Source organism: Aphelocoma coerulescens, chromosome 4, assembly GCF_041296385.1.
Source record: "Aphelocoma coerulescens isolate FSJ_1873_10779 chromosome 4, UR_Acoe_1.0, whole genome shotgun sequence".
Classification (NCBI taxonomy): domain Eukaryota; kingdom Metazoa; phylum Chordata; class Aves; order Passeriformes; family Corvidae; genus Aphelocoma; species Aphelocoma coerulescens.
In genome coordinates this window covers 35,584,102-35,598,625 of record NC_091017.1, presented here as the reverse complement: position 1 = coordinate 35,598,625, position 14,524 = coordinate 35,584,102, and the positions used below count along the sequence as shown (strand labels likewise).

At 39.1% G+C, this 14,524-nt stretch overlaps 1 protein-coding gene across 3 annotated transcripts in view; it reads right to left on the bottom strand.

The window, feature by feature from the left end:
• Positions 1-14,524, bottom strand: part of GRIA2 (glutamate ionotropic receptor AMPA type subunit 2) — an 89,177-nt gene that overhangs the window by 43,305 nt on the left and 31,348 nt on the right. For all 3 annotated transcript variants that reach the window (XM_069013568.1, XM_069013570.1, XM_069013569.1), the window contains exons 3-4: positions 4,790-5,029; positions 407-603 (exon numbers count right to left, since the gene is read on the bottom strand). In XM_069013568.1, the coding sequence (XP_068869669.1) occupies positions 407-603; positions 4,790-5,029 (437 nt within the window). The remainder of the gene's footprint in view (positions 1-406; positions 604-4,789; positions 5,030-14,524) is intronic.

Sequence of the window (14,524 nt, the reverse complement as noted above, 5' to 3'; positions counted from 1 at the left end):
GGGAGAAAATACCTTCTAGGTGTAAAAAGAACTAATCCTTAGACATAACTATTTATAATGGGCCACATATAATACTGTATCAACTATGTATAATACAGTATACTACTTAGGTTGTGGAGTAGTCTGAACAAGGTATTTTGTAAATTACTGTTTGTATTTTAAATAACCAGGATAGAAAGATATACAGGATCATCCAGATAGAATTATCTTGCCTCGGAGCAAAGGGAGGGATTATAGGATTTGTATGTTCACTTTCTGCCTGGCACATATGCAGTCCTCAATACAAACTTGTCACTGCCAAATGATTCACAATAATCACAAAAATATCATCAAGACAAATGAACTCATGACATTTACTTATCCAATACTGCTAACTGCTGTCAGTGAAGAAAGGAGCATAGCAAACCTGATCGACAATGTCGTTGACTTTATCGCGTTCACAGTCCAAAATCACTCGTCTTTCCTTTTTCACCTCTAGATCTTGGAACAGTGAACGGTAAGTTTCATCTTTCCTCTCATTGTTAATATTTCCTACATTGATAGCAGTCACTTGCCATTTCTTTTCAGCAGCAGAATCCAACACAGCTTGCAATGTTGATAAGCCTAGTGAAGCACAGGAGAAAACAGAAGATATGACAGACAAAGCTTCAGGAGTTAACAAGCTTCTACAATGTGATTTGTGAGATTACTTATTTAAGATCTCCTGTGAGTTGTTTGACCTGTCACACATAGGTAGAAGTCAGAAACTAAGATATATGTGGGCCAAATCAATTGTTATTGCATGAAATTTCCATTTACATCACTGCAAGGCATCAAGGTAAAGCCTTCTAAGTACAACCTTTGGGTTATGCTCAACCTTCTTCAGAACTGGATTTCGCTGGTTTCATTGATCCACTGCTGGAATTCCACATAGTGGGAAAGAGATCTTCTAGGAGAGGAGTGATCCAATTAGACCAGAAGGATCAGCCACTCATTAAAAAAAGGATCAGCCTTACTAAAGGATCAGCTGCTTAAACAAAAGCCATTGAAGAGCTTTTGTTCCCTGCAATTGAGCAGTACTGTATTTAAAGCTGGACCTCACTGAAGTCTGGCAGAATTCCCATGTTTTCCAGTGATGGTAATGGATTTATTATTTCTGTTGCCTACAGTCATATCCCTGATTATAAAAGATGTGTTGAGATATATTTTTCCATACAGATAAGCAGGCTCAATGCTAACACCTACAAGTAGTGCTGAGAAGTTTGCTTCCATCTTGTACTTTTAGCATGTTTCTGATAGGAAGCTGTAATGTCTGTACAGATGCAACTGCCTACAATATACTGTAAAACCAGTGAAGGCTAAATTTGACAGATTTTACTTCTTAGGGATTAAATAATGCAGTATAGAAACGAAAATTACTGCTGGAAATGAATTCCTGCTATACAAAAAGTACAATTTTAATGATTTCCAGCAGTACAAGAATGAGACTTACCATGTTTCAATTCCTACCAGAGAATTCTACATGATTCTAGAGAGCAGTTTTAAGGCTACCAGATACTATTATTGGAAGAAAAAAAAAATTAGACTTTCTTACAAGCAAATTGACATTTTTGCACATTCTTATCTCCTGAAACCACCAAACATTGGCAGTCACTTCTTTGAGACAAATTCTGCCTTGGTATGTAAAGGGAGCTTCAGGTATAACTCTCATAAGAAATAATAGTGGTTATACCCACAAACATAGAAAGAAAGCACTAAGAATTAATTTGTCTCCCAGTTTGTAAGTATAATATTAAATTAAGTTTGGTCAGTGTTTAGCAATTCAGCTTCATGAGTGAAAAATGGTAATGCCATACAGCACTACACAAGACTGGTCATCAGCAAAGGTAGAAAATGGCAGGCTTCCAAAAGGATAAACTGAATTATTATCTTATATAATTCTGGTTTGCCAAGTCTCTTTAAGAAAGACTGATATTAAGTTTTGTATGTCATGTAGTGAATACTTATTTTAAAATCACAGATAACGACAGTCCACCAGTACATATATAAACTAATTCAAAAGCTAAAGATAAATGTGGAGAACGTGTGTTAAAAGGCAGAGATTAGTAGTGTAAGCAAACTGAGAGATGCAGGGAGCATCTTAAAACATTAAAAAGCACTGAAGTATGTTTATACCTCAAAATTCTGCTTGAAATTAAAAACTAAAAAAAAAAAGAATAATCAGCCAAACTGAAAAACATTTACTCTGAATCATTGTTTCAAATCAGATTTCAGGTCCTCCAACCTTTCTATATTTCCTCTGAGTTAAACAATCTGAACTAGGCACAAATTAATAAGGACTATTAATGCAAATACTACCCATTGCAACAGGTTTATATATTTTACTCCTCTGATCTTCTATTTTTCCTAGGGTTTCTCTTTTCCTGTGGTGCCCTCTGCAGAGATGTCAAATGGCTGCCTGGATTGCTTGCTTTTTTTTGGGGTGGCAGATTTGTCATCCCCATACATCTTAGATTATTCTGATAGCAATAACTTATTGCAAAATAACAATAACAAAAAAAAAAAAAAAAAACCAAAAAAACAATCCAAAACCAAAAACCAAACAAACCCAACCAAACAAAAAGCATTTGCAGCAATACTTCTGTGAAAGTGAAATTATCTGGAGAATAGTAACAGAAGTAGGAGACTCTGCAGAGGAGAAAACTCCAGCAACTTCAGTTGCTTTTTTTTAAGCTGCAGGAGCACTTCTGCTTGGCAAACTCATATCCTGAAACTTCTTTGATTATCATGAGACAAACTCTTAATTCAGTGAGCTCTGAAAAGGAAGACTGACAGAGGCTGAATAACTTAGAATCTTACAATAATGTTACTACTTTTTCCAAAACTCAGTAATAGCAGCAGAGAGGAGGTAAGGATGGCAAAGGACACTACTCCACATTACATGAGAATAACTACTGTATTAAGACAGTAATAGCTTGGGCACACACATACTGAATGGCCTCACTCCTTACAGACAGGAATGACAGGAAATTGCCCTGTACTTCAGCCAGTCAGTCCCTAACCACAGAGGAGCTCTAACTCTAGCAGTAAATGATTCTTCAGGAATAAGTCATTCAGACTAATTCCTGTTAGCCTTCATAGTTTCCACAAAGAGTAGGTCTCTGCCTTTTTTATCTCACTCCTAAAGGTGGAAACAGCTTCAATTCTATATCATTCCTTCAATATACATCACTGTCACTACATTAACAGGCAAAGTGCTTAAAGGAACAGCGGATTTGTGTATCCAGGATTTGATGTCAACTTAGCTGGCTACAAAATGCTTGACCCTGCAGGTTAACTTCATGTAATCTGTGAGAAGCACTGGGGCACTGAGGAACAACTATTTACTCCACATAAAGGTAGGAGCTTCATGCCTTGGAGCTTGTTATCACTGGGGCACCTTGCCACAATTAAAACAAACAGGTTTGTTTGAAAAAAAGGAAGAACCAAAGGATGAATAGAAAGAAAAGTCTCATGTCATTTTTCCTGGTCAGATCCAGACAGTGCAGCTCACAAGAACTAGGTGTTTTTCAGTATTTCCTAAATATAAATCACATGCAGGTCACACTCTGCCTACTGCTGGATGATTGACAGAGTACTGGCTAAGAAAGTAGTTTTACATCTGTCCTTTCTAAAAAGACAGTGAATGTTTCTGATTCTAATGTGAATTTGAAAAGGAACTGCCAGAGAAATGAGCTTAGCATTCACTGTTCCATGTGACGTTACCTTTGGAGGCTACACATCAGGATTAGTTCTTCAAACTTGAGTGCTTACAAAAATGGTAAAGAACTCTCTTGAGGAGATCCCTTCAGCTTCTGAACATCATGTATAAAATGGCATCAGAATGCAGGGAATTTAATGTCAAACAAACCACAAAAATGTCTCAATAAACCAGAAGGTGATATAACCATACTTTAAATCTATATTATTTTAATATATTTAACTCTGACTAATGAACATGCAGGCAAGCAACAAAATAGCCCTTTTAAAGGGAACAGGAGCAGGCAAGGATAGAAGTAAGTTAGCCAAGGACTACTAGGTGAGCAGAACCTGAAAATGGAATGATAATAATGAAATTCCAGAGGCAGTCAAAAACCCACCCTTTCCAGATAAAGCTGCTTCTTCTCAGAACACTAACTGATATACCACAATTTGCCAGTGATTTTCTTAAGTTCATAAGCTGTTATATTATTACGACTACAGCCATAAAAAAGGGCACAGGACTTAAGAAGGCTGTATGGTGGAGTTAACTGGTCCCAAGCAATGGGTTTGGGTTTATCAACATCAACAATAACATCTAAGCTCAACAGATGAGACGAACTCAATACCAAAAGCAGTCTCCAAACAAGTAGGGACTGATTGCATCCAAGATTTATTGCTTGCTTGGTGCCCAGCTATGGATTTTGCATACATGGAGTCAATCTGTGGCAGCAGATAACCCTTCACGCTCAGATTTTTTTTTTCTCCTTAGATGTTTCTTTGACAAAAAAAGAAAAAACTTTACATAGAAACTGTTTTACAGCATGTGACTAATCTCACATTGCTTAACAGTTGCAATTCTATTAATGCATATGGTAATAATTTTATTCTCATTTAAACAATTTTCTTTCTGTCCCAAAAGCTGATTTCTTAATGCAGGAAACACATGATTCAATTACACACTTGCTGGAGGTAAATATTTCTTCTGTTATTTGCTTATCTAATATGAATTCTGGATTTCAATGAGATACATCTGCCAAACAGGGTGCAGGTAAAAAGTAGCACACCTTACCTCTGTCACTGTCATACAAATATGCAAACTTGGTCCACTGATAGTATTCGATCAAGCTAAGAAGAGCTCCCTTGAGGTCAGGTCTCATCTGAATGACAAAGGGATGTGTTCCATCTGTTGGGAAGCTGGGAGTTATGAAGGAGACATGAAGAGTCCCACAGAATGATGTTATGGTATTTACAGACTTCTTGTCATAGAATCCAAAAATAGCAAAGACTCCTCTTGAAAACTGGGAGCAGACTAGGAAGAAGAAAGGACAATTAGTAGGAGAATTTATTTTTAAAAATTATTGAAAACTCCATAGTGTATATATTTATGAGAAATGTATGTTTGCAAAGTGTCTGATTGCATAAATACCAGGCAAAAAAAGGTACTACTCTGCTATGGAGATGATTTTTTAGCATTATCAATCAGTAATATAAAACACTAGAAAAAACAACACAAAAAGGAAGTATCAGATGTGTGGTTCCCACTCCGAGATGACAAATTCAGAAATAAAACTCAACCAACTTATTCTTAAATTTAATTTATGTTGTGAAGAATAGTGATGCAGACATCAATGGCCGTTGCAATTAAAAAAACAAGACATTACGAGCACACATAGCATTAAGGAAATAGATAATGTTTTGTCATGTTAAAAATAAACTGTGTCTGAGGTCAAGACTCACTGAGCCTTTTGCAAAATACTTTAAATAACTTTCCATTTGTGGAAATACAAAGCCAAAACTAAACCCAAATCTATCAAGAGCAGTAAGAAGTCCATTTGCTTTAAAGTCCTTCTGTATTAAAGCATTATTTTAATTCCTGCTTTGTAGGACTCAGCAAAAGCTGGTCCTTCTGGATGACAGTTGAGGTCATGTTGCAGGAAGAATAACCTCATAGGTGTAAATAACATGCTGATTGTTCACTTTTTATCAGTGGAGACAATTCAGGCCAGTTGATGAATGTGACTGACCCCTGCAGCCTGTGCAAAAGAGCCAGTTCTTCCGGGGTATTCTTTTCTTTGAGATTGCAGGGTGTACTAGTGCCTAAGTTCTACACCCAGGGTACAATAAGGAAATATTAATCTCTGATTAATTCACACATATCACTTATGCATTCTTTGGTTTGCAGAGTCACCTTGAACAAGACACATCCTTCTAGAGACACCTGACCTGCTTATAGATAGAAATCACAGTGTAATTGATGCTAATTTTGCCCAGCCACTTACTGCACTAATCCTTGAATATAATTCATATAAGGGCAAAAAAAGTTGGTTTATTTTTAGAATTTCTTAGATTTGAACTAATACCACATTCTTATCTTTTAAAGTTAATTTATCTTTATTTTTAAAATTGTGTTTCTTTTTTTAAAAGAAATATTATCCCTTTATGCCTGTTACTACTCATTGCTATCCTCTTTTCATGGCTTTGCCTATGTATCTTTGCTACCAGTCATCTCTCACGCCCTAATTATTCCTATACTCCAATTAAAAGCACCTTAACAGGATGAGTGAAATTCTGAGTCTGCCAGTTTTAAGTTTTCACCTATTAACTTTAATTAGGTCAGAATTTCGCCTCAGGTTAGAAAATACAAGTGATTAAAAAACTTGATGAGTAACACCTCTTTATAAAAGGATGATGCAGGTTTTACAGGGCTGGAGTGCAAGATGGTCAAACCTTTTCCATTCCAACAGCAAATCATTACTGAATTATAGAATTGTTTTGGTTGGAAAAGACCTTTAAGATCAGAGTCCAGTCATTAACCCAGCACTGGTGAGTCCACCTCTAAACCGTGTTCCCAAGTGCCACATCTCAGCATCTTTTAAAGACATCAACGATAGTTACTCAACAGCTTCCCTGGAACAATTGTTCCAATGCCTCCCAGCCCCTCCCATGAAGAAATTTTTCCTAATATCCAGTCTAAATATCCCTTATCCTAACTAGAGGCCATTTCCTCTTCTATTGCTCATTTTCTGGGAGGAGAGACCAACTTCCACACTGCTACACACTCCTTCCAGGCAGTTGCAGAGAGCAATAAGGTCTCCCCTGAGCCTCCTTTTCTCCAGGCTAAACATCCCCAGCTTCCTCAGTTGCTCCTCATAGGACTTACTATCCAGACCCCTCCCCAGCTCCACTGCCCTTCTCTGGACATGCTCCAGCACCTCAATGTTCTTCCTGTAGTGAGTGGCCCAAAACTGAACACAGGATTCCAGGTACAGCCTCACCAGTGCCAAGAACAGGGGGACAGTCACTGCCGTGGTCCTGCTGGCCACACCATTGCTGATACAGGCCAGGATGCCATTGGCCTTCTTGGCCACCTGGGCACAGCTGCTCATGTTCAGCTGCTGTTGACCAGCACCCCCAGGTCCTTTTCCACTGGGCAGCTTTGGAGCCACTCTGCCCAAGCCTGTAGCCCTGCATGGAGCTGTTGTGACCCAAGTGCAGGACCCAGCACTCGGCCTTGTTGAAACTCACACAATTGACCTTGGCCCATCAATCCAGCCTGTCCAGATCTCTCTGTGGAGCCTTCCAACCCTCCATCAAATCAACATTCCCACCCAACTTGGTGTCATCTGTGAACCGACTGAGGGTGCACTTGATCCCCTCATCCAGGTCACTGATAAATACATCAAACAGGGCTGGCCCCAGCACTGTGTCCTCAGGGACAGACACCACCTGTGACTGGTTGCCACCTGGGTGGAATGTCATTTATCACTGCTCTCTGGGCCTGGCCATCCAGCCATTTTTTTACTCCTCCAAGTCATAAGCAGTCAGTCTCTCCAGGAGAATTCTGTGGAAACTGTGTCAAAGACTTTACTAAAGGCCAGGTAGAAAAGATTCACAGCCGCTCCCTCATCCACCAAGAGGGTCATCTTGCCATAGAAGGAGATCAGGCTGCACAAGCAGGACCTGCCTTTCACAGATCTGTGCAGGCTGGGCCTCCCGATCACCTGTTTGATCTGCATGTGCCTTGTGACAGCATTCAAGATGACCTGCTCCATGACCTTCCCCAGCACAGAGGTTTGGCTGACAGGCCAGGTCATCCTTCTGACTCTTGTAGATTGGTGTCACATTTGCTAATTTCCAGACAGCTGGGACCTCCCCAGTCCTAGCAGACTTGACGTCAAGTCAACTGACCCATGACAAAAAAAAAAAAAAAAAAGAAAAAAGTCAAAAATCAAAATTCTACCGATGGCACCAGACTTAGAGCCAGGTATTGATCTGCTGGCTTGCTGGTTCTGTTTCTTCCCTCATCTTTTCTGCACCCCGAAGGATAGAGAAAAATGCCACTTGTGCTCCTGATCCCTCAACCAGCAAGTCCCAGAAGTCTCTTGGTTGCTCTCAGACTTCTTGTTGCAACTTCATTGCTGCCTACATGAAAATAATCAACCAAGGTCAAAGGCAGTATTCAGGGCAGGAAGCTCTCTCTTTATGCCTTAAACCGGAGCCCAGGGAGGCAGCAGACTTCCCTAAGAAGTGGGTCTGGTTGGCATAAGGTGCCTTCTGTTCCCTACAGTGGGGTGTCTCCTATGAAAATGATCCATCTTTTTTCTTCATGGAAGCAGTTTTGATGCAGAGCATGGGCCAACCTCAGCAACTCCTCCATGCTGGATGAACCACTGTCCTTGTTATCATTCAGTTTCACTTGCAGAGCCTCACACCTGTTATGGGAGGGCACCTGGGAAGGTGAGGCTGTCACAGAGGAGACACGCCAGCTACGCCAGGCAGGAACCCATCACCATTGTCCCCTATCCCTTTAGTCACTGCAGTCACCCAGGCAGAGAGAGGAAAGGGAATCCTCTGTATCCTGTATCCAGTCTGCCTGTCCAGCCTGTCTCAGGGAAAGCAGGTAGCTTTTAGTCTCTCTCCCTCTTGTTCTCCCTGCCACTCCTGAACCCACTCACCTCCCAGAACTCTGCCACTGAGCAGAGGAGTTCCCCTACCCAGGCACAGCTCCCACAGGGGTGCTCGCTGCTGCTGGTCAGCACTGGTCAGAGCAGGCTCCACCCTCCAGCCCGACACCTGTGTGGCAGCATGTTCCCATCAGAGCCCTGTCTGGGCATCTGTGTCACGGTGAACAAAGATTTCTGAAAAAGGCTGTGAATTTTCTGAGTAGCTTTACTGTTTAAGTTACTGGAACTTCTTGTTCTATTCCACATAATTATGCTCTCGCTGAGGCAAAACCAACTCACTACCTCCCCACACACTCATGAATAATTGTTTCCCATGTACAGTGAAGGCTAAATACCGTCGGAACTTGCAACCATAAAGGCATTAATGCCTCATAACTCACCTTCAAAAATGCACATTAAAATTAAGCATCAGTTTACTTCTGGATTCTTAGGTAAGAATTTTGCAGAAGACCGTTACTTGTACACTACTGTGACCTCCTGTATTAAACCATTTTAAAGCTGCATATGAGGTGACAGAGACAACAACAGTCTCATCAAAGGACCACTGAAAAATAAAAATGTTTTATGTCACTACTGCCAACACCTAGGATGCTACCATTTCTCCTGTCACACTTACTGCTTTTCTTCCATCACCAGTCACCGATTTTAGGCATAGATGGAATAATGTTCCCTACGGCAGCCAACAACCAGAAAATTTGAAAACCATAGGTGATGCCTTTTCAGAATCATCACCCATCCTCTCCTCAATCTTCCTGACACTGGAGACCTTTACCTTGAACCATGAGTTTTTTCACTTTTGCTCTTCCTATCTTCTCCTCTGTACACTGGGGACAGAGGAGAGAGTGAGTGGCTGTGTGAGTGCTTTGCAGGTGGTAGGGTTAACCCATGACAGGGTAAAAGGTGTTATTCCACCTTCCACCCACAGGACAGACCTGTTAATATTCCTGGCCTGTGCTCCGCTGTACCTCTGCAGTGATACAAACACACACCCAGTTCTTTCAAACTGAACACATCCTCCCTGACAAACTCATACCACCTCTCATCACAGCTTACTTAAATACAGCACTCTTGGATTAACACAGTGAACAACTCTCCGTTTAATAATACTTACACCTGATAAATCAGCACTCCTTACATACACATGTCTTCTTCGGGGGAAGGTTGGTAAAACTGGAATTTTGATCTCCTCTCCTGCACAAAGTGAAAGATGAGTAAAAGGTACCACCTCCAGCTGGGAAAGTCAAGTCACTGCAGTTCTCAGTACCAAGAAGCGCTGCAGTTTAAAAGCTGAATTACACATACACATGTGTAAACAATCCCAACAAATAATACGGTAAAAGCAAAAGCATTTTATATTTTTCAAATTATTATGAAACCTGAAAAACAGATACAATGTCTCATTTAATTCAACCAGGGCTCCCTTAATGTGATATAAAATCTCTCTAATGCAAATCTTCAAGTATGGACATAACTCACATCTGGGTCAGCCAGAAAAACCAGGATCAACTATAATCCAGGTAAAAATAAATTTTCATCAGCAGTGATCAGTGTCACAGTCGCCCACTGAAGAACATCACTGTTGTGCTTTTCTGTATGAAATTCCACTAAAGGTAAGCAGGCAGGCACCTATGCCATGTAATAAAAATGTGCTGCAAATAAGCATTTAGAATTTGTCTAAAAACAAATTTTTGGAATTTTTCTGGGGTTTTTTGTCTTTTAGGAGAAGAAGGGGAAAGAAGGGACAGTATTTCCAAATATAGTGGTGACCCAGTGGATAATGCAGAAACTGCAATTATTTTTGGCAGGATTCCCACCTCAGACTAAGTCTACAGTCATGTTGCTATTGCTGGAAGACATTAGTTTTATAATGGTGAATCACAAGCTGTTCACAATTATTAGAGTAAAAAAAAAAAGTCACGATGATTAGGACTCATAAGCCATTGAAATATGAAAGATCTATTTCATTAATGACATTAGAACCAACTGCCAGGATTAATTTCTTTCAAGCTCTCCTATATGAAGTTTTTTAGGTTTATGGGGTCCTTTCTATAAATAGTCTATGGCTTACTTAGCAACAAGAGGGCTGGAACATAGTAAGCTCATTTTGTGATCACTTTTCTAGAGAGATTCTCCTAGAATGGCAAATAACTGTGAATTCCAAGAAACAGGGTAAATAAAGATTCCCGAGAAGGAACAATTACCAGAAGGTTTTGTTATAGTTAAGATTTAAGTATTTTATATTTGACTTCTTGTTCTTCTACAAACACAGCCAGACACAAACCTTGTTTGCCCTATTTTTCCAGAACATCGAAAACGTGCCCTAGACTTTTATTCCAAAAGCTAGGGGCCAGATTTGTTCAAGAACAAAATTAAGCTTAAGCCTGCAATGAGAAATAGGTGTCCTGTCACAGGGTAGCCAAAACTGCTTGCTCCATTATTAACTCTTCCACTGTTAACTACATCTGCTTCTTCTTAGAACTCCTTTTTACCACAATGCATTCATACCTTTCTCTCTTTCCCACTTTCTCCATTTCACTATTCTGTTTTGTCAATGAACTCTATAAGCAGGATAACCTGATATTTACCACTCTGGTCATGACTGGTTCTTAAGAAACAAAGAAATACAGCACTATACACTCTTTGCCTCTCATCACATAGAGCATATTTCTGTGATGCATATCATCCTAAACCCAAAGCACAGGAAATGCCAACTGAAGAGTACACTTGCAAATTCCAAATACAAAAATATTACAAATATGCTAAGCTTTACACAACGAAGTGACTCCAGTGAAGGAATGATAGTTTGTTTGCATGACTGAAGAACTGAATCACTAAATCACATAGAAATAGCTGGATTTGAATACATATGCTTAGAAACTCTTCCTGATTAAGTCTTCCTAAGCCAAGATTTTCTTCCTTCAGTACTCTCCAAAGGAAAGTAATAAAGCTAATAATTGTTTACATTCAGGGACAATTAAACCGGAAAAAGAAAATTAGCAAAATGCTAATTACTTACTGGAAAAAAAGTCTAACAGTACCTGCTTACAGGTGAATTTCTGAACACTGGTATCGTGACTCTTAACATACTATTGAATTCTTGTTCATGAGAATTGGTTTCTGTCCAAAGATGAAAATTTAAATTGAGAAAGTATTTGCCATTCAGCACTTGAATTTCAAATGCTGTCCAGTATTAATGTGGCTCTGTATGTTATTTTATTGTAATACCTTGGTTTATTATGGTGCTAACAAAAGTGTTTTAATATTAGCACAGGGAAATAAGTATTTAGTGCAATTATTTAATCACACATATGGAATAATCATTCTCTTACTTCTATGAGAAAGAAACGACAGCATAAGTGCAAAGAAAGAGTCAAGCACCGCCTCCCCAAAAGAGACCAAAATACAAAGGAAACACTCATTGGTTTGAAAAGCTGATAGATGAGTTGGAAGTAGCCAGGAACAAGATGTGGAAACTGAATGCCCAGTTTACACAATCATTTCAGCTTCTGAAAGGCCACATTATGAAAAAGCAGAAAGTAGAAAGGAACAATATATGGAGCAAAAAATAAGCAGCAACCACAGAGAAAAGAAAGAATTCATATATGATTGAGACTGTATCAGAAAATCATTGTGAAAATAAAAACCAGTATGGATTGCTTCCAGAGCCATTACAAAGACTGCAGCACGGCAGACAGCATATTACATACATGTTCCTAGACTAAATAATTTTTTTTAGCTAATACAGTCTGCATGGTCTATTTTACCCATTCAGATTCTACAATTACCTCCTCGATGTAAGCTTCCCCTCAGGAAGATTGAATAAGGCATAAAGAATCACCAAAGTCCATCCAGAGTGGTATTTCGAATGACAAAAAAAAAGTATGTTTTAAGCAGAACAACTTGAGATGGAAATACTTTTTTTTCTAAAGGCCATGGTAGGCTAACTGAAATTGGGAAGAAAACAGCTCCCCAAGGCTCAAAGAAGAGCATAATAACTGAAAGAAAACAGACTAAAGTTTTATGGTAGTATTCAATAAAACACAGGTCACAGAAACCAAATAAAGGCTGGCATTTCAAAATTCCAAGATACTCTTTACCAAAGCTGAGAGGGAATCAATGCCAATTAAAAAAAAATCAATGGCAATCAGAACTAAAAATATGCCATACTTCTGGATAACAAAACACTGAATTACACTGAAAAGACCTTCCCTTTTATCCTTGCAAATTTTAATTCTAGCACTGATAAATGTAGAGTTTTATCTTATTTTAAGCATTTAAGAAAATCTGCCCAAAATTATAGCCATTCAATACTGATCTAAAGTGTGTACTTTCCTCTTTGCAGATTGTTCATATACATATCTTATGGCTAAAAAAATCCCCAAAACAAACCAGACCTCATTGGGAAAGGTAATAATTGAATATTGAGCTCACACAGAAAGAACAATGTGGAGCTCACAAACTTCAGTAATGAGCTCCTCACCTGTACACTCAGCATTAATGTACAAAACGTGACTTAGAGCAACAGACAGGGAGTTACAAGCCACCAGTCTCTATCAGAACGGGGGGGCTCAGTTTTTCACAGAGCTGACTGGGGAAATTCTCAGACTGAAAAAGGAAGAATTTAAATCCTGAGGCTGGAATGTCTGGAGAGCACAATTATGGTGGAGCAGATACAAAGGATTTTTCTCTTTTTTCACCTTTTCTGGCAGAAATGCCGTCTTTAGTTATTGCTACAACCTGAACTGTTTGCCCAGAGATTATGCAACTGAGTGGAACTTTCCACACCTTGTTATTAGCAAAAGCAGCTTTGATCGTTTTGTAAAATTAGACTCAAAACCTGGTTTGCTGCAGTACCAAACAAGCCCAAAAGCCAGAAGAAAGGCAGATTAATCTGTTTCAACCGGTCAATCATACTTCCCACTGAGGAAAGAAACTTTGTGCCAACATGGGATATTTTAAGCAAGCACAAAAAAGCCTTCATGAAGTTAGTAGCCATCTGTTAGGAAAGTACATGATGATAGGCACAGCTTCTCTATATGCTAATGCTGTGATAATGAAGGTGGTAAATAAACAGCATGTTCACAGTGAAACAACAGGTCAGAAAAACAGTCTGCTTCAATGACAGTTGCATTCAATTGCATATTGCTTGGCTGTGCACTGTAAAGCATTTGAAAATCTTTTTCATTGCTAGAACAATTACCGTGATGCAAAAGAAATCATTGCAAACACTGTTGGAAAAGTTCATGTTAAAAACTACTACATTTTTATGAATCAAGTAAGATTTCTGTAATAAAATTAAAATGCAAGTAGTCTCCTCATGAAAGAAAAAAAAATATCCATATTCCACAAAATTCTTACACAGCTCTTCACTGTTAGGATCCTAGTGTACTTGTCTAAATCTCCCTTTCATCCAGCTGAAGGAGATATAATGTTTCCCGAACTCCAAATACAGTGACCTGGGAACTCTATTAAATAACAGAAATATAACTTTATCTTGTCTCCAAAATCCAGATATTCTTCAGGAAGTTTCTCTCCCCCGCCTCACTTCTTTCTCTCCCTCCACCATCCCAAATAAAAATCATACTGTTTCCCTTTGATTATACAAACTTTAACTCACCAATTTCCTTCCAATCTAAGAACTCACCTTGCAAATGTGCCTGGCTGGCTTTCTGTGTTTCTACCTTTCCCAGCAATTACAACCTTGCAGTAACAAAAATTTTGAGTGTCCAACAAAGTATTGCCTTCTAGATGTAGAAGCAGATAATCAAACCTAAGAAGAAGCTACTGGCTTTTTGGAGCCACACTGCAAGTCATGGAGAAGTTATCTCTTTCAGGGCCAG